The sequence below is a fragment of the Dacryopinax primogenitus genome (genome assembly GCF_000292625.1).
Source record: "Dacryopinax primogenitus strain DJM-731 SS1 chromosome Unknown DACRYscaffold_9, whole genome shotgun sequence".
In the NCBI taxonomy this organism is placed as follows: Eukaryota; Fungi; Basidiomycota; class Dacrymycetes; order Dacrymycetales; family Dacrymycetaceae; genus Dacryopinax; species Dacryopinax primogenitus.
In genome coordinates this window covers 140,975-161,754 of record NW_024467206.1, presented here as the reverse complement: position 1 = coordinate 161,754, position 20,780 = coordinate 140,975, and the positions used below count along the sequence as shown (strand labels likewise).

General features: G+C 46.0%; 5 protein-coding genes across 5 annotated transcripts; 4 read left to right on the top strand and 1 right to left on the bottom strand.

Moving 5' to 3' along the window:
- Positions 1 to 391: 391 nt before the first annotated feature.
- On the top strand, positions 392 to 871 carry DACRYDRAFT_107460 (uncharacterized protein; the record flags this gene model as incomplete). Its single annotated transcript, XM_040768474.1, has 1 exon — positions 392 to 871. One exon carries the CDS (start codon positions 392 to 394, stop codon positions 869 to 871), a length of 480 nt encoding a protein of 159 aa, XP_040628615.1.
- Positions 872 to 1,143: 272 nt separating this feature from the next.
- Positions 1,144 to 3,000, bottom strand: DACRYDRAFT_22143 (FAD/NADP-binding domain-containing protein). Its single transcript, XM_040772699.1, has 4 exons — positions 2,697 to 3,000; positions 2,113 to 2,633; positions 1,788 to 2,063; positions 1,144 to 1,734 (listed from the first exon to the last, which is right to left on the bottom strand). Exons 1-4 carry the CDS (start codon positions 2,842 to 2,844, stop codon positions 1,258 to 1,260), a joined length of 1,422 nt encoding a protein of 473 aa, XP_040628614.1. The 5' UTR covers positions 2,845 to 3,000; the 3' UTR covers positions 1,144 to 1,257.
- Positions 3,001 to 4,244: 1,244 nt separating this feature from the next.
- Positions 4,245 to 5,580, top strand: DACRYDRAFT_15758 (alpha/beta-hydrolase; the record flags this gene model as incomplete). The annotated part of the gene is made up of 3 exons (XM_040771135.1): positions 4,245 to 4,684; positions 4,755 to 5,343; positions 5,416 to 5,580. The coding sequence occupies 3 exons, from the start codon at positions 4,245 to 4,247 to the stop codon at positions 5,578 to 5,580; spliced, it is 1,194 nt and encodes a 397-aa protein (XP_040628613.1).
- A 3,380-nt stretch (positions 5,581 to 8,960) lies between these two features.
- DACRYDRAFT_15757 (uncharacterized protein) lies at positions 8,961 to 9,590 on the top strand (the record flags this gene model as incomplete). Its single annotated transcript, XM_040771134.1, has 1 exon — positions 8,961 to 9,590. The coding sequence occupies one exon, from the start codon at positions 8,961 to 8,963 to the stop codon at positions 9,588 to 9,590; it is 630 nt and encodes a 209-aa protein (XP_040628612.1).
- A 2,119-nt stretch (positions 9,591 to 11,709) lies between these two features.
- On the top strand, positions 11,710 to 11,913 carry DACRYDRAFT_39113 (uncharacterized protein; the record flags this gene model as incomplete). The annotated part of the gene is made up of 1 exon (XM_040774456.1): positions 11,710 to 11,913. A coding segment is annotated over one exon (204 nt), but the record flags the coding sequence as incomplete, so codon positions are not given.
- Between the last annotated feature and the right edge of the window lie 8,867 nt (positions 11,914 to 20,780).

Genomic DNA, 20,780 nt, shown 5'->3' with positions numbered 1-20,780 from the left:
ATAAGTCTGGTCTATCGACCTCCCCCACTCGGAAGAGGCTGTCCTGCTCTCCGAAAAAGGCGTCCCACGCCCACAAGGAGGTCTCCTCTTTCAAGTCGCTCAAACACACGAATTTGTCTCAAGTCCTCCTCTCCAACAGGACTATAATGTGTTGCGGCTATCCGCACCCCGATGATCCATCTTGGACATGCGCGGTTTATGTCAAGGGCGAGCAGGATCTTGCTCGACATCGTTTCTCCCACGTTTCGGAAGAACATACTCGCATTATGAAATGCGAACTTCCAGTCGAGCAGGCTCTCTTCGGCGGACATATCGCCCAGATCCCCCTCTGCGATAGCTGTGGTCAAACTTTCACGCGCGGGTCTTCTCTCAAAAGACATTATTCCAAAAAATGCCCAGCCAAGACCTGTGTCAAGTCTCGAATCAGTCGCGTTCGAACTTGGACAGGCACTGGGTCCCGACTCCGATGGAAAGGCCACGAGAAGCAGTTGTTAACCTGGTTACCGGACCAGGAAAAAAGAACACCATCATCGAGATCCTCCAAGTGGAATCGCAGTGGGCGGACCGCTACAAGATCCCGGAAGGTCCCATGGCTGGGCACGGCGATGGAATGGCTCGCGCATGGTTCCTCCCCGAAGGCAAGGTGGAAGGAACGGTTTGGTATCACCCGCAATTGGACCAGGGCATTTTCGCGGGGCAGGCAAACGGAGGATACAAGCGTGCGTACGCCAAAGTGGAAGACCGTGGAGCCGAGAACCCCCTTGAACGTGCTATGAAGAGACTCCGCAGGTCGCCTTCAAACAAGGTCAACATAATTGATTTGACCATCCAGGCCGCCCCTGAGCTCGACCTTTCTGATGCTGAGGCCTAGATGTCCAGCATAGGGGAACAGAAGCAAGGATGCACTCTCCCATCAAACTGCACAGGAGCTGAAGGAGTTCAACTTAACTTTGGCCAGTGAATATTTATTCCATAGTCAAAGAGATCTTTCCCCGTCAGTTGAGAAACTGTTGTATCCCTCTATGCACTGGTATAAGCTCAATATATTGAATTGATTGTCTGCATGTCTTGACATGATCAACTCTGGCTAGACAACTGATAAACAGTGTCGATCATGAAAGGGTCAGAGTAGGGTTAGGTATTGTTATCATCATTCCTTATAACAGCTATGCACAATCAAGATCAGCAGGGACAATATAAGCTACTTTGTTCAAGCGCAACCTGTAAACTGAATATGGAACCACTTACAGAGTTATTCTACAGTGCTGCCGTGACTTGTTCTTTCACAAGAACCTGTACGAGTTCCTCTCCTGAAGGCTCCTCAAAGCTTCTATTCCCTACGACGATCTTTCCGTTCTCTCTTCTTAGCACGCTAGTTTGGAATCCGATCTCGTCCGTCCCAAACTTGCCGCTCTCGATATCCTTCGCCACTTCGGGAAACACATCCAGCGTGTGCTTTTCCGCATCGTGCCAGAATAGCCAGGGCGGGTGCGGGAGGTCCATCGCGCGCATGTTCTCTTCCGAGGACATGAGGTTATCGAAGTCGGCCTTGTGCCACTTGTCCCGTGTGGATTCGCCCATCAACTGCGCGCGGCGGCAGCGCTCATACCGGATACGCTCGTATGCACGGACGCCGAGCGGGACACGGGACTTGCCGGCAGAGAAGAGGGCACAGGCGAGGACGACACCATCTTCCATCGCTTGGGACGCGCCTTGGATCGAGGTGGGGAGGAACTGTGAGTCGAATGTCAGCATCTTGTCATTTGTCCGACGCTCGCTCTACTCACCGGATGCGCCGCATCACCAAGGATACAGATCCTCGCACCCTTGCTGATCCACGTTGGGAGCGGATCACGATAAACCAGCTTCCAATCGACCATGTTCTTCTCCGGTGTATGCTTGACAAGGCTGACGACAACAGGGTCCCAGTCACCGACGACCTTGAGTACGTCCTCGATCTTGCCTGGGAACTGGTAGGACTCTTCTATGTCCTTCTCGTCCTTGTGCGTGCAGACCCAGGACACGTCTTTCCCGCCTTTGAGTGAGGCGGCGAGGAAGTGAACCTGCGAGAATTAACTACGCTGATCGACTGAGAAATGAACGAAGACCGACCTCCGGCCCGATCCAACCGTGGTGAGTATCTTCTGCTGAGAAGAACTTCGTCAGAGGGTCCTTCGCCAGCTCCTCGCTGGTGAACCACGTCCTCCAAATCGCGTAACCCGATGAACGCGGCTTGTCGTCGTATCCGAGTACCAGTTGGCGTGCCTTGCTCTTCACTCCATCGGCACCAACGACAACGTCCGCCTCAAGCCCCTCGCCGCTCTCGAGTACTACACCCGCCTTGTCCGGTTCTTCCCAATACTCGACAACACGTGAGTTCAGGCGTATGTCGATCCCTTCTTGCTGTGCGAAGCGGAAGAAGCACCGATGAAGCTCGCCTCTGTGTCCGTTGAACGCTGGTGAGCCGAACTTCAGCCCCGTTACGGGGGTACGCGTGACAACAGGGCCGTCGAATCGGTGCATTACGAGTTCCTTGTTGTTATGGGTGATTGGCAGAAGTTCGCGTGCGACTGAGCCATTTCCCCAGCGCTCGATGATACGACCTGCGTTCGGACCAAGAGAGATCACATCGCCTAGACATCCCAGAGCGCTGGTGTGTTAGTAGTGGTTGAGTAAGGAAAAGGAAGAGAGCGCACCGAGTATCTTAAGCTCAGGAAAGGCCTCGAGGACGATGACTTGGTGCCCCTTGTTATGGCACTCGATGGCAGCCGTTATTCCTCCGAATCCAGCGCCGACGATGAGGACTTTGATGCCCGATGGTGGGTGTTGAGTGGGTGAGACCATCGTTTCCTGTTTATCGTTGAGGTGAAAGCAGTTTGTAGTTGCGAAATGACAAAGGTTTAAGTATCCCAAACAGTCTGATTGGCTTCATTCTAGCCGGAATAACTTGGTGCCTCCATCCAAGTCGGGTAATTCTGCCGTACTCCTACCGTTACTTGAGGGGAGGCAAATTAAAGGGCCTTAACAGTTCAGGTGAGCAGTCATTAAAGGGCGAACCCTTATCCGCCCAAAGGTGGGGAAAAAGAACTGCCCCGAATACTAGTACTGTATACTGCCTGGCAATAATCCCTGTAATGGTCACCCTCTTCCCTGAATCAGTTTGCCTTATATACTTAATAGAAAGTGTATCCAATAATGGGTAGAGCATCCTGTCAGACCCACTATGACAGACCTGCACTTATTCTCCAGAAAAGATTGTTACGAGGCTCCAAAATGCTCAAAGTATTAATAGCCCAATATTCATGATCCCCAAAGATCCCCTCATTGATTTCCCTCATGCACGTCCTGGGAAAGGTAGCTAACAGTAGCCAGTAATCACTGTTGAAAGCATCAGGCAATCACTCCAGTGCATCAGCAGGAAAGGTTGTTACGGTCCCAAAATCCGTAATGCCGAGGATCCCTGCCGAAGCGCTCAAGTTTATGCGGGATCGCCTCCGAAACGATCAGGGACGATTCAACTTCCCTCTCCACGGACAACTTCCCTTTGCTTCACTCGTACAGCTGGTAATGAGCGGAGGGCGTCTTTAATGATAAGATTTCGTGGACCTTGAATTATTGTTGAAGTGCGTTCGTGCTTTTGCCCTAGCCACGACTTGAGGTCCACCTCTCACTGGTGGCAGGGCCCATATTCATGCGCTTCGACGCATCTCAACAGGCAGTACTCTTCAATCTTTGTGCATGCATATGGTTGGAACTAGAATCTTTCACGGGACCATATGCATGTCGGTTGGACCCTCGTTTGAGGCACGCTTATGAATGAAAATGACTGCTCGATTCGCAAGCGCCTATCCCTTCACCGCATCCTACGCAACCCCATTTCTACAGATCTCGTTACCAAACTCTTTTGTCACTGGCTGGATTGTGGATGTGATATCCTCTATCAAGACTTACTTTGTGTATGAGTTTTCTCCTGCAAGATAATCCCTTGGCATGAGGTGCTGGCACCACCGTCCGATTTTCAATGCTTCTCTCACGCATTCTCGTCAATCTTCACGCATTGGATGAATTGCCTGATCCATTGCTGGCGTAATTTTCCCGTCTTGCTCCGACATTTTATTCCGTTCTTTCTGGTGGTGTCAGGATATTTTCACACACGTTGATCGTATAATATGTCGCTGTCAACCTCTGTCAACCTCGAGATCGCTGTCTCTCCATACCCGCCCTAGCCCAAGCTCAACATCAAGATGCTCGCCTTTCTCTCCGTGGCTCTTTCGACGGTCGGCGCCCTCGCCCAGCAGTTGCCCAGCGTCTTCCCCATCAGCTCCAGCCTCGTTCCCGGTCCTCCATCGGCCGTCTGCACCCGCTCAACCTACAACATCACCCTTCTCACGTGCACGTACACCATTGTCCCCTTCTCGAGCAACATCGGGCCCTCTCCCAACCAGACGATTATTACAAATCTCTTCCAGACCTATATCACCTCTCCTACGAACTTCACCGCGGGGTACCACACACCCACGGGGCTGGCAAGCGCGAGCAACAGCGCGGGTAGCTATTTGATTAGCGGGACTCTGTGCCAGCCTCTGTTCGGGTACGAGCATGAAGGAACGGTGCAGTTGCTGGTGCATGGGATTCCTTTCGACTCGCAGTACTGGGACTTTCAGTATGATCCTGAACTGTATTCGTGCGTTCTTGCTCTTCTTCCTTCCAACACTCAGCTAACTGGCACAATTTCTTTAAATTTCATTGTATAGGTACGTCTGGGCCGCCTCTGCTGCGGGATATACCACCTTCCGATACGATCGACTGGGAACGGGTCTGTCCGAGCACCCGATTGACGGCCTCAATGTCGTCCAAGCAGATACGGACGTACAGATCCTTAGCTCGATCGCATCGCTCCTCCGTTCCGGGACGTTGACAGGCACGGGATACAACAAGATCCTGCTTGCTGGCCACTCTTACGGTTCCGTCCAAGCAACGGCGCTCGCTTCCCGCACTCCGGCAGCAGTTGACGGGACAATCGCTACCGGATTTTCGGCTTATGGGGGAGCGGTACCACTCTTCCTTGCTTCGGGCTTGTGGTCCTCCGCTGCGCAGGTCGCACCCTACGCGTGCGCCTCGCTGGCAAGCACGTACCTACTCCCTACTGTTCCGCAGGCTGCTCAGATGAACTTCTATTATTATCCGGGGTATGACGAGAGTGTGTTCGTATACGACGCGGCAATGCCACAGCCTGTAACGGTGGGGGTAATGTTCACCTTGGAGACAGTCGCTGGTGCAGCAAGTAACTTTACAGGTCCGGTGCTGCTTGTGACGGGGGCACAGAATTTGCCATTCTGCGGAGTGAGGCCTTTTTTTCTACTGCCGTACATGTTAAATTGATAGTGAACGTAGGGGAACTGCTAGGCTCTCCAGCCCTCAAACCAGACGATCTTGCAAGAAACGGGCACGGCGCTCTTCCCCGCCAGCAAGTACAGCTACTACGCACCCGAGCTGACAGGGCATAATGTCAACTTGCACTTGTCCGCGCCGGGGACTTATGCCGCCATGATCGAGTGGGTGCTGGAGAATGGATTCTAGAATAGTTTCGCTTGGGAGGACCGTGTGGGTATACAAACGATCAGACGATTGCATACAATTCAGTGCCCGAGTATTCCAGGAGTAATTGTACAGTTCGCGTAGTCAATTACAAGTCGTACCGTGTTATATAAGCCCCAGATCTGTCAGCTGGTGTAAAGGAAATGTATACGGACGGGATGGTCTCCGGGAATTCACTGACAAAGTTGCCCCAAAGACACCAAGAACCCTCAGGCTGCGGTTCTGTGACTCTGCAACGAGTCATCCGGGAGTGGGATTATAATTATCCGATCGAATACTTCGTTATATATGGAAAGAAAGTGATATTGTCATCCAGAAATGGGTGCTGACAACTCCCGAGTCGGTGGTGAATGATGGCTGTCCAATTTGCTGTTGAATGATCACGTCAGCATTTCTCCCTTACCCTGTGCACTAAGTCTCCTGCTGTAACAAGCGCTCACTTCTCATTCTCTTTCCACCACCATCTATATTCTATTCCCCTTTTATCTACTGTATGCGCAGCATCAATTGTATTGTATACCACATATGCGTTACTATTCTCACACTCACGTTTCTACAGTTTTATAGTACTCATAGTACTGAAAGAACTGAAGGATATGTCATCATGGAGATTCACAGCTCAGAGTTGTGTGACAAGTCCTCCAGCTTTGCGCTTGGCTTGCCCTATGCAGGGGTATTCAGTGCTGCTGGCAGCCCTGGAGTCATGGCATAAGTTTGGAAGGGTATTGTTGGTATCTCAACATACATTGAATTTGTGAGAAATTGCTGCATTCACTTAGCATACTTTTTGGGAAATGCAACAGAATACTCTTGAATATCTTCCAAATGGCAATTGTATTCATCAGACCACTCAGCTGCAGAAAAGTTGTGTTCTGCTCCTGATTTCTTTGCTCTGGTGGCCCATTGATCAAGAGCACAATGGATCTTGCCCTGCCATTAGATAGTTCCTTGAGGGCATGATTCAGGGGGACATACAGCAGTTACAATCAAAGCAAGCAATGCTGGTGGCTCTTTGGCAAAGGATTCTTTAAAGTGCACTCCAACACTCCTTTGGTCCTTGAAGAATGCACCAGCGTAAACATAATCAATGACATTATGTTCATAAGCCAATTGTGGCAGAGCAGCCTGTTTACGGGTTTGCATCAGTGCATGGTGTGATTGAAGGATTGGCATACATACCCCATGGTCAGCAAAGATGAACAAATCATCAGTAGTCAGCCATTTGATCTCTTGGGCCACAGAGTTCTGGCTCCCCAGACTGAGTATGGGCAGATTGTAACATTGAAGAACAACACCTTCTGCCACTGTCTTGACCTCTCCCCGCAGTTGGGCTATGCACTGCTCAACCTGTTGCAATATTAGTGAGCCTGCAGAAATCAACCTTGTCACCCTCACTATATTGTGAATCTCAGCAGCATATCGCTTGTTCACTTTGAAGAGTGTGTGGTAATGCATCTGAGACAGGCCGTATATGTTCACATGATTTTTTGAAGAAACAACAGATCCAGGAGGAACTCATCATTGGGTCGGGAAAGCCATCTTCAAGAGTCAATGCCGCATGATAGCACACATTTGTCCAACAAACTATGTTTTGTGAATGAGGAGTGAGGTTGCTCATCTTTGCCTTGGATCCCCCTTGGTGTTTTACTGGGGTGGGAGCTGGAGTCTGATCCCCTTTAACTTTCACACCACCAGGCTTTAGAGCATATTTGCTGGATATTTGAGTTGAGTGGGACTCAGTGCCTTTGTTGTTGTCATCCGACACATTGCTGGGGCTTGACCACTAACAGTGGACAGGTTGTTGTTTTTTTCGGCTGGGTGGGTTGACCATGTGAGAAGAGTCATGAGCTCATACTACACATTGATTGGGCATCAAGCTTTGTAATTGGAATCAATGCAAGGCAGATATACTCTTAGACCAGACATGCAATCACAGCCAGATCCAACAACGTGATGTGGCCTGGCTTTGGAAGAAAGCAATTCTGTGGGATGATTAGCAATGGTCCCACTGATAACATATTTAGGGGCACACCTGTGTCCTGGCCTCTTCTCCTTGTACCATGCTCTTTGCTGGCATAGGTGGCCCTGCCATGCTGATGGCTTGTCATTGGACCTAAGCAATCAAAACCTCCTCTGCTTCCAAGCTATACCAACTGAACAAATGATGTTGGATGGTGCTTCTTTTGAAGTGGACTTGCAGAGGTTCAGCTCTGGCACCATTCACATGGTGTGGTGCATGGCATTCCTGCATCAACTCTAACCATCCTTCTGCATCTGAATGATCTTTGGAGCATTCAGATACATTGTCATTGGTATAGATGATAAAGTGTTCAAGGGCAAGTAAGTGTAAGTAATGTAATTCATCCATGTAGCTCAGGAAGGGTCCCACCATCTTCACTCTCATCAAGAATGACAGGTGATTCTGGTGCTTGGGTGGATCTCTTACTATGAATATTGTGGCTCTCTGCTGCTAAACTGTGAGACAAAGCTATAAAAGTGAACTTGCCACTTACTTTTGTTCCTCTTTAATGCAGGGTACATATATGTGCACATGGGGTTTGCCAGTATGCTGGATAGAATACTGTATGAGGTGTAGGAGAGTAGCAAGTGTGTTTAATGAACATGTCCCAATATGGAAGAGTTGACATCAGAACCCTAGTGGATTGCTGACTAAGCAAGGCTGAGATGTGCCCTTGCTATCTATACTGATGCCAGGTGATGATCACCTCCAGTGCCATCCAGGTCTAGATATGGATATCAATTCTGCAGTCACCCCTTGCAATGAATGTAGAGAAAGTAAAGCCATTTGGCAACCTTTTCCCAAGACAAGCCAGCACTCATGTGGAGCTCACTATGGCAGCAAGATCAATGCAGATCTTTGGGGACCACATGAGCTTACCTCACTCCATGGAGCATGGTACATGCAAGTACTGGTGGATTCCCACAGCCATGAAGTGCAAGTTAAATTCCTATCTTGGAAGTCAGATGCACTTGAGGCCTACAAAGACTATGAGGCATGGCTGAAGAAGCATTGCAATAAGAAACAAATTTCCATACTCAGCACAGATTAAGGTGGAGAATACCTCTCACAAGAGTTTATGCAGCACACTGCCAGTCAAGGCACAATCTGGCACCTCACCACACATGACTCACCCCAATCCAATGGAGCAGCAGAAGTCATAAACAGAATCCTCATCTCAGATATGCGCTGCCTACTCAAGGCATTGGGATTACCAAAATTCCTGTGGGCTGAAGCTATTTGCCATGCCGCCTATATGCACAACAGAGCAACAACATCCCACTTACCTCATGGGAAGACACCATATGAAATAGCAACAGGTGATAAACCCAACCTTGCTACAATGTTACTATTCAGCACTCAAGTCTGGGTCAAGAACCTGAATGCCAAGAAGACACAGTCTCAGGCAGTAAAAGGTCACTTCCTTGGTTTCGACAAAGGATCCAAAGGCTACAGAATATATTGGCCTGGCAAGCACAGAGTCACCATTGAGCAGAATATGTACCCCACACAAAATGCAGCACTTGGTCAATACACCAAACCCATGATGATTGAGGGAGGGGAAGAGGATCCAGTAACAGTCAACCTACCAGAGTTCAGTGAAGAAACTCAAAGAGAATATGTGGCTCAAGAGGAGATACCAAACAAGCAATGCAAGCATGAAGAACCATTGTCTCCACTCACTACACCACCTGCCACACCACGAGAAAACACTCCACAGCCAGCACAAGTCCAGCAACCTTGCAGTGATGGGCTCATCCCATCTAATGGAGATTTTGGACATGGCAAGAGAGTAACACACCAACCTGGGCAGTATAGACCACTTGCAGGCATGGTAGCTACTATTGCTGAAGAGGACCTCAATGAGCTATTTCAACAATCAGGTTTTGAAGTCAATACCAGCTACAATGAATTTGCCTTAACAGCAAGTTATGGCAGTGAACCAAATACCCTGGATGAAGCTCTGGCCTAACCTAATGGTAAAAGCAATAAATGGAGAGAAGGAATACAAGCCAAACTCAAACAAATCAAAAAGCTCAACACATGGACAATAGTTGAAGCACCTCCTGGCACAAACATTGTCAGCAGCCAATATGCATTCAGAATCAAAAGAGATGAACATGGCAACCCTGTCAAATACAAGGCTAGACTGGTTGCACATGGCTTTACTCCAAGGCATGGAGTTGATTACTATGATACATATGCTCCAGTCATCAAGCCTACTACACATCAAGCACTTCTATCCATGGCAGCTATGCAAGGTGATGTCCTCAGGCAAGCTGATGTCAAGAATGCCTATCTCAATGCACCAATGACTGAAGATGTCTACATGGAACTACCTCCACACTATGCAAAGGATGGAGACTTGTTGCGAAGCTCAACAAAGGGTTTTATGGTACAAAGTGAGGAGGAAGACTCTGGTACCAACATCTCTGCAAAACCTTTACCAATCTCAGCTTTACTGTTTGTGAGGCAGACAATGCTGTCTTCTACCAAAATATGACAGATGCAAACAAGTGCATTATTGTTGGTGTTGCAACAGATGACTTCACCATAATATCACCCAGTGCCACACTCAACACCAACTTTGTCAATGAAATGAACAAGCACTTCGAACTTGTGGATCTTGGAGAGATCAATTGGCTACTGGGAAGTCATATTATGCATAATCTTGAGATGTGAACAATTGCTCTCAGCCAGAAGACCTATATTGAGGACATCATTGAGCAAATCGGACTCAATGAAGCATCCCACATTACAATGCCAATGGAGCCTGGTCTGGATCTCAATTATGAGTCACCTGCACTTTCCCCAACACTACTTGACAAATCAGAACATGCAAAATATCAATTTAGCCTGGGCGCATTAATGTATGCAGCCATCATGACAAGGCCTAATATTCAATATGCAGTCACATTCCTTTTGCAGTTCCTGGAGAAGCCCCATACTACACACATGAAGGCAATCACTCATATATTCCAATACCTTTTAAGAACTGTGAATCATTCACTTATTCTTGGAAATTCACCTGAAGGGAATATGCTCACTGGCTACTCTGACTCTGATTGGGCAAGCCAAGCACATTGGCATTCCATTTCAGGCTTCACATTCTTTCTTGGCAATGGTGCAATATCCTGGAGCTCAACAAAGCAACCTATTATTGCTCTCTCCAGTACCAAAGCTGAATATGTTCCACTTATGCATGCCTCCAAGGAATTGATCTGGCTTTGTAAACTCATGAATGAGCTATACCCAACTACAGGCAAATCTGAGACCACCACACTCTTTTGTAATAATCAAGGTGCAATCACACTATCAAAGGATGCAGCTTATCACCCATGCACCAAGCACATTGCTGTGCTGTTCCACTATATTTGGCAAATTGTTGAAGGCAATGAAGCAGAAATTGTCTACTGTCCCATGGTCTATCAGGGGACATCCCTAAAATCAATTGCAGAGAGCTGCAATCAACAACAAGCAGAGCACAGTCACATGGCATGACACCCCAAATGACAGGCAATACTACAATCACCCAATTCCAAGAAGGACAGATACCAGAACATGAGATGTCAGTCATAGATTGTGCAGGACCAACCAGACAAGAGACATGAGGTGCCTGCCCTAAGCAAGCTGTATAGTCAGCCACAGACTTTGCTTCCTTTTACTTCCATACCTAGACATATATAGAACCCTAGGTAGAGCCCCTGTAGCTCTTTAGAGCTAATCTCTTAGGAACCCCACAGTCCAAGGTCATTAGGTTCTAAACACAAAGCTTTGATCCTTCTAAACATGCACATGACACACACACAATTGTGCCTGTCAGCTGCCAATCACCACTTACTCAATAAACCCCTGTTGATCACTCTGTTTATGAACAAACATCAAGGTATTGATTGACATATGACTCACTACTCTCCAAATTGCTTATCGCCTGTTTGGTTATTTGATCATCAACAATTGGATCATGTTGCCCTTACAGAAGATCAGCTCTCCAAACAAACCTGCAATAAAGAAAAACCTCTACCATGTCAGAATATGACAGCATGATGAAAGATGAAAAAATCAACTTCCTTCTTCCAGAATGTGCACGACCAGTCTATAACATCAATGGAATGCCCAACAAGACTGGAGCAATCCAACACACAGTTGACCTCATCACAGGATACAGAGAACATACAGAACACACAACATTCCATGTAACAGGACTTGGGTATAAAGAAGTATTGATTGGACATCCATGGCTCATGCAGCACAACGTGGACATTGACTGGATGACAGGAAAGGTGTTGATGACACAATGCCCTGAACAGTGCTCAATATGCATACATATGGCAAAACAACAGGCAGAACAGCAGAAACAACCCTTGCCTGCAATAGCACAGGAAGATGATGGCACAGATGATGATGATTATGAAACAATAATTTGTGCTGCCAAAAGCATCTCAGCATGTCTTGCAGCTGCATGACCAGCTGAAGACTGACAGGGAAGAATGTTTGATGATATGGTGCTGATGGCTTATCATGACTACAAAGACATATTTTCAAAAAAGTTGTTTGATCAACTACCAAAAACAAGGGTGTGGGATCATGCAATTGAACTGAAGTCAAGATCAGAGCCATGTAGCACAAAGGTGTACCCACTTTTGTCCAATGAACAACACAAATTGGACAAATTCCTGAAGGAAAACCTTGCAAGTGGATGTATCTGACCATTGAAATCACCCATGGCATCACCAGTATTTTTTGTAAAGAAAAAAAGATGGGACACTATGATTGGTACGAGATTATCAATGACTGAATGAGATGACAATCAAAAATTGTTACCCAATCCCACTCATATTGGACCTAGTAAACAAACTATGTCATGCACAATACTTCACAAAACTAGACATACATTGGGGATACAACAACATTCAGATCCAAGAGAGAGACAAATGGAAAGCTGCCTTCCGCACCAATTGTGGACTGTTTGAACCACTTGTCATGTTCTTTGGACTTGTCAACTTGCCAAGGACATTCCAGATGATGATGAACAACATATTTCAAGAACTCATTGATGAAGGAGTCATTGTGGTATACATGGACAACATCCTCATATTCACAGAAACACTGGACAAACATTGACAGATCATAAGATGTATGCTTGATGTCTTACGGATGTACCACCTATACCTCAAGGCCGAAAAATGCAATTTTGAGCAGATGAGGATCAAACACCTGGGACTCATTATCAGTCAAGGCAACATTGAGATGGACCCAGTCAAGATTGCAGGTGTTGCTGAATGGCTGACACCACAGAATGTGAAAGACATCCGAAGTTTCATTGGGTTTTGTAACTTCTACTGATGTTTCATATGTGGGTTTTCCAGCATAGCACATCCACTACATGATTTGACATGAAAAGACAATGTCTGGACATGGGAAGCAAAGCACAACCAAGCATCTGAGGCATTGAAAATGGCTATAACATCAGCACCAATACTGGCACTACCACAGGACAACAGACCATTCTGAGTCAAAGTGGATGCATTGGACTATGCAATTGGAGCCATCTTGTTGCAGCTGAACACAGATGATGAGTGGCATCCAGTGGTGTTCAGGTCAAAGAGCCTGTCGGATGTGGAATGTAGCTATGAAATACATGACAAAGAACTGCTTGCAATCATACATGCATTTGAAGAATGGAGACACTTCCTAGAAGGCACCCCCAATAAGATACACATCCTTACCGATCACCAGAATCTAGAATATTTTGCCAAATTGCAGAACTCACAAGACAACAGGCACAATGGTCACTCTACCTGTCATGATTCAACTATACATTAGAACCCCAACCAGGATGATCCAGTGGAAAACTGGATGTGCTATCATGATGCACCAACCACAATCATGGAATGCATGAAAATGAGAATGTTGTACTGCTCAAACCAGACATCTTCATGATTGCAGCTGTGCATTGGGGACACACCCTTATTGCGGGAGAGGAAAATGGGCTCCTTTATGAAATACAACAGATGCATGACATGGACAAACCAGTGGTACAGGCACTCAAAGCACTACACAATGACAAAATGTCTACAATTGTTGCAAACAAATGGAGCAAAGAACAGGAATTAGTGCTCTATAATGGAAAAGTATACACTCCATGGAACAATGCACTTCGTGCCAAAATTGTCAAACTACACCATGATTTGCAAATTGCAGGACACCCAGGACATTGAAAAATGCTGGAGCTTGTCACACATAACTACTGGTGGCCAAACATGGACTGATTCATTGGAGAATATGTTCAAACATGTGATGCATGCAATCATACCAAGAGGTACCCACAATGGCCTGTTGGAAACCTCATGCCAAATTGGATCCGAAATGCATGATGGGAAATCATTACAGTTGACCTCATAACACAACTCCCAGCAAGCAATGCAATATTTGTTGCCATCAATCTACTCACCAAACATGCTCACTTTGCAGCAACACAAAGTGAAGTAATGTTGGCAGGAATCACATGTCTTTTTTGTGACAATGTATGGAAAAATCATGGACTGCCTCATGAGATCATTAGCAATTGTGGAACACAATTCATATTGAAATACATGCGTGAACTTAACAGTCTCTTAGGCATCAAAATATTGGCATTGACAGCATACCATCTGCAGAGCAATGGATAGACCGAATGTGTCAACCAGGAACTGGAACAGTATCTCCGACTCTTTGTAAATCATCGACAGGATGATTGGGCTGATTGGCTTGCATGTGCCAAATTTGCATACAACAATCATATACATGTTGGAATGCAACACTCACCATTCATGGCCGACACAGGATGTAACCCACAAATGGGTATTGAACCAATACAAGAGGTCACAATTGCAGGAGTTGAAGAATTCACAGGAATGATGCAGCAAATTGAAAATAAATGCAAGGCTGCATTGGCAAAGGCAGCAGATGACATGGCCCAATTCTATGATCAACACTGACAAACCACAATAACATACAACATAGGGGACAAGGTATGGCCCAATGACAAAGACATCAAAATAAAATGACCAGCAAAGAAATTGGACAACAAATGGTTTGGACCATTCATGATCACATGTAAAATCAACAACAATGTGTATGAGATCAAACTTCCTGATTTGTGGCAACTACACACGGTATTCAATGTTTCCAAATTACAACCCTATCATGACAGTGACATACCTGGACATAAAGAAACACCACCTCTGCCACCTGATCTGGACACAGATGGTGAAAACATTTGGGAAGTCAAACAGATTGAGGACAGTTGTCTATGAAAGAGTGGCCAATTCAAATACCTTGTCAAATGGAAAGGCTACTCAAACACAGAAAACACATGGGAACCACCCAGAAACCTTGAAGGTGCATGACAAGCAATCCGCAATTTTCACTGACGACACCCAGAGGCACCAAAATGAATTGCATGTATGGATTTCAATCAGCTATGATTCTGATGACTTGAAAACTACACTGAAATGAACTGAGTCCTCTTTGACTGGATGGATGGGTGATGCCCTGGTCAATTACACAACATGTTGTTGTGGACAACAACCCTTAAGAAGGGGGTGATGTCAGGGGATGTCCCTAAAATCAATTGTGAACAGCTGCAATCAACAACGATCAGAGCACAGTCACATGGCATGACACCCCAAACAACCACCAATTATACAATCACCCAACTCCAGGAAGGACAGATCCCAGAACATGAGATGTCAGTCATAGATTGTGCAGGACTGACCAGACAAGAGACATGAGGTGCCTGCCCTAAGCAAGCTGTATAGTCAGCCACAGACTTTGCTTCCTTTTACTTCCATACCTAGACATATATAGAACCCTAGGTAGAGCCCCTGTAGCTCTTTAGAGCTAATCTCTTAGGAACCCCACAGTCCAAGGTCATTAGGTTCTAAACACAAAGCTTTGATCATTCCAAACATGCACACAACACACACACAATCATGCCTGTTGGCTGCTGATCACCCACTCACTCTATAACAACCCTGTTGATCCCTCTGTTTGTGAACAAATGTCAAGGCATTGATTGATGTACAACTCACTACTCTCCAATTTGCTCGTTGCCTGTTTGGTTATTTGATCATCAATGATTGTTGGATTGTGTTGCCCTCACAATACCCTTCTACACACCCCTGAACACCCTGCCCCCATAAACTTACCTTGACTCCACAACTCTTGCTACACTTTTCAGCTATCTATAACTGATGTATAACATCCCCTGGGACCCCCCCCCAATAATCCAGCTGGCCCTGGTGACTTGGATATTAACCAGTATTGCTGGTTACAGCTGCTTTCAACCACAGTAGACCCCCCAGCACTTCATCTATTGTTTGGGATTTGTGTGTGGCAACCTTGCTAGACCTAGTGCCCTCACAGATGGGGGAGAAGCACCACACTTTGGTGCCTTTCCTTTCCCCTTCACCTTGGTATCCCTGGAAGCCACTCAAGCAGTCCTGCTGGAAGGAGCATGCTGCCTCAACTCCACACCAATCTCCTTGACAACCATCTCTTCATCCTAGCTCTTCCTATCTTGCTTACACATGCCAGAAGAGGTAAATAAATTATTAGATCCTTTATTTCACAAAAGTTATGGTTGGAACCCTGAACAAGACCTAGGTTGAAAGCTTGCAACAGAGGAACAAGTCATGTTTTCACTGGCATATAATAATAAGAAGTAAGGAACTGACTATCACCACAAAGAAGGAGATACTTGTCCAGTCATCTGACGATGAATCCTAACCCTGGAAGGGAATGTTAAATGGTGACTGATAAATATCCTACTGAGAAGTAGTGAAGTAAATAAAGAAAACCTTGATTTGCTATTATCTTGTTCAGAAGTTATACATTCTGGCTGGTTAGCAATGGACATACAGTAGGCCTTCTCATTTTAAGGCTGGATGGCTTTGCTTCCTGTTGTTCAAGCAAGCTGGTTGTAAGGGCAACACAATCCAACAAATATTGATGGTCAAATAACCAAACAGGCAACAAGCAATTTGGAGAGTAGTGAGTTGTATGTCAATCAATACCTTGATGTTTGATCACAAACAGAGTGATCAACAGGGGTTTATAGAGTAAGTGGTGATTGGCAGCTGACAGGCACAATTGTGTGTGTGTCATGTGCATGTTTGGAATGATCAAAGCTTTGTGTTTAGAACCTAATGACCTTAGACCATGGGGCTCCTAAGAGATTAGCTCTAAAGAGCTACAGGGGCTCTACCTAGGGTTCTATATATGTCTAGGTATGGAAGTAAAAAGGAAGCAAAGTCTGTGGCTGACTATACAGCTTGCTTAGGGCAGGCACCTCATGTCTCTTGTCTGGTTGGTCCCACACAATCTATGACTGATGTCTCACATTCTGGTATCTGTCCTTCTTGGAGTTGGGTGATTGTAGTATTGGCTGTTGTTTGGGGTGTCATGCCATGTGACTGTGCTCTGCTTGTTGTCAATTGCAGCTGTCCACAATTGATTATAGGGATGTCCCCTGACAGGTATCCAAGACAATGAGATGACTTAGAAACTGCTTATAGACTAAGGAATTTCCTCAGAGATCTGATCTGAGGGATACAGTGTCACTGTACTACCACTGCTTATATACTGCATAGTTGTTCCCCAGAAGCCCAGGAGTCCAGGTAAATTTTGGGGACTCCTACAAGTGTCAGTTAGACATCCTAGCAATACCCCTAGGCCTCCCAAACCTTTCCAATAAATTGTGGAGACTCTTACAAGTGTCATCTCACATCCCACTACTCCCAGTAGGGGTCTTTAGCACCACTATGTCCCACCCCAAGTATCTGGACACAGCAGTCTTGTGGTATCCTCTTCACAATGTCTTGTGTGGGTGCTGCCATCGTCCTAAGGCAGTTACCAGCACAGAAAGTTCCAGGGGCTTGTTGTTTTATTGCACCTAGGGCAAAATGGGTGGCTAGGGGTAGTAACAGGCAGTGCCCTGACATTGCCAGAGCTTGGAGAGATGCCCAAGAAGAGGAAGGTGGACACAGCCACCTACTAGACAGGCCCTGCACCAAAGCCTTGGCCTCCCCCTTTGAGGATCTTCCCAAAGGTCTGATATCTGGTAGATGATCTAACAATACCAGCCTGACTATAGTGATTACCCCATGATGTCCTTAACTCTGCTCCTGTATGTCAATTACCTGCCAATAACATGACTGGTTCATGAATCTTTATGCATGAGAGAGTCTTGTGCTTGAACTTCAACAATTATTTTCTCATGCTTTGCATGGGAATGACACTACTACCACAGCAATAACCAGAAATAATAATGTAATGTAGTACTATGCAAATTATACAAGCCTTGCAGGGGCAAGGGGGCTTGACTGGGTCAACCCCAAATTCTGATTCCCCTGACCAAAGGGAGGAAGGGACATGGCATCCCCAGCCACTCCCACACTGATGCATCATCCCTGACCTGACCTTAAACCCAGATTCAGTGAGAGCACTTCCACATGATACAGAAGTAATATGATTCCATCAGAAACACTCCACACTAGGGTCCAAAAGCTGTGTAGCATTTTTTAGGGTCTTACCTGGGCCCTTAGTATCAAATGTACACCTTTGTACATTTTATACATTTTTTTTTTGTAGTTAGATCAATAGATATGTTAACTTGCCATTAGAGAAGGTACAAATGTGAGCTAGTGGGTGCCTTACTATAGGATATAGGAGATGATTTAGGATGGGCCAAACATGGCATTCCATCATGCCACTCACTAAGCTGCTTCCTGAAATGCCAAACATGGCACATAGATGTGCATCTGGCATTCATAAACACAGAATTATTCTGGGGGGTCAGTACCCCCAGAATAATTTTTAGGACATACAGATTTGATCCTAAATTGAATCTACACATGCCTTGAGCTTCTGCATCAATGTTGTTACATTGTGGTCCCTCTTCCCTGGTCAACATTATCATTGACTCTGCTCTACTGCCTCCCAGATTGTGCATTCTCAAGATTGCACATCCTGCTCCAATGGTCATGGACTCCTTCTATACTGCAGCTTCACCCTCTTCCTTTGTCCCTCCCACCTACCCCAAGCTATCCCTCACCTTTGCACTCAGGCCAAAGGCCATGATGTGGCGCATATGTGACCAGAATCTAGGGAACCAACACATATATCAATGTTTAGGAGATAATTTGTGTTTACAAATCTACATTTTAGGAGCTGCAGCAAGGCACCCAGTGTCCAAAATCCAAATCTGCATCACATTTCTGAGGGTCTTACCCAGGCTATTACAATCAAGTGTACACTTTGTACACTTCATACACTTTTTTGTAGTTTATCAAATTTTATTAATAATTATACTACTAACTACTCTAATAAAAATATACTAATGTCTGTCAGGATCTGTCTTCCACATCTAGCACCCCCCAAATGCCATATGTGCTTGTCTACATCACCATGGGGGGCCACTATTAATTATTAGATATCAGATTTTTTCATTAGAAATCCATGGCACTTCAGTGTGAAACAAGATCTATGGTACTATTGTGCCATTTGGGGGGGAATCAGCTATGTGAGCTCTGCTCATGCCACCCCCAAGTTGAACTCACTCTGGCTAAGTACCAAAAACCTGGATGATAGGTTCACAATATGCAGAGTTTCAAATTGCTTAGTAGTTATCCATTTTAAAAAAAATACATGAGACCCTTGCCAGGTCTGATGTGTGGTCTAAGGGTCTGAGGCAGGTCTAGGGCAACAGCCTTTTAATACTCTCTGATTGCTATCTCATAATGCAGCAGAAGCCTGCAACATTTGGCAGCCCAAAATATTGGAGCTTGCAGTGGAACCCTGGCACTGCCTGATATGGATGCTCCAGACAGACCTTTGCCCTGTAACAAGAGGAGAAAGCACAAGAGTGATGTGATGAAATTGCACAGCTATATGGGTTGGCTTGAGAGGTGCCGGACCAGGGGCTTGGGGGATAATGGTTCATCTTGCTATACTTTGGGTTGCATCTCCTGTATACTCACATGATGGATAGATGTTCAACTTATTCCCTCCTACCCAGACCTGTTCATCAGATGTCCTTCCAGCAATGCAGCCATCTTGGATTCTCTCACAGCTGCCTTCTTGCACAACCCCCTTCCTACACCCATTCCCTGTGCTCCTGAGACTGGTGATTGGGTGTACAGGGTCAATCCAGCCCAGCCTCTGCCCAAGGGAGTGACACTAGATTGTCCTCTCTTTTGAGTTCATGATGGTGTTCCATCTCAGCATCTGGACACCTTGCTCAACCTCACCAAAGACTTCTACTTGAAACTTCCCAAGTCTTACCTAAGACAGGAGGAAGAGTCCAGTCACTCATCGGTACCTGGACTCCATCTGGGTGTTTGGAGAAGATCCAGCCTGGTGCCTGCCTTTAGCAAAGATTTGGTTAACCAGAATCCTTTGGTGAAGAGGTGGATGGATGTCCTTTTGGAGGTTATGGACATGGTGGTGGGCAAAAGGGCTTTGAGGTTGTTGCATAGTCATCAAACTGAGGTATATGAGGAGAGAAGGAGGTTCATCCTTTGACATGCTTTAGATGGGCTACTCCTAACACTTTAGCAGGATCCTGGACTGGACCTATTCTCACCCAGAATTGGCTAATACTTTGGCTGATAGACCTCAGCTTTGACAATGTGCCTGGCACATGCTGGCCTTCAGAGAGGGCCATGCCCCTGTGCCCCATATTGGTTCAGATGATGATGGTAATCAGTACAGTATCCTGTTTGTCCTCAGCAACTTCACCACTGCCTATTTGGTCCTCCCTCAGCTAGGGATTCAGATCCCACTTTCTCCAGGCCAGTTGCTGTTTATCAACACCAGGCACTTGGCACATCACGCCACATACTTTAGGGGAACTAGGTATGTGTTTTCTGGCCTTATGGATGCCAATCTTTGCAAAGATTATAGAAAGACAGTAGCTTAGTACAGTGACTAGGTGTTATGGTCCTCTTTGATGATACATGCTACCTAATTTTCCATCCCCTCCCTAAGCATAGACTTTCACATTTTTGGGTCAGTTCTCAGTGATTGATTTGTGATTGCCATGGTGCTAATTTTGGTATGGTTCATAGTCAACATGGTTTGGCATCTCATCAGATGTCTGAAGGTGTCACACATGATT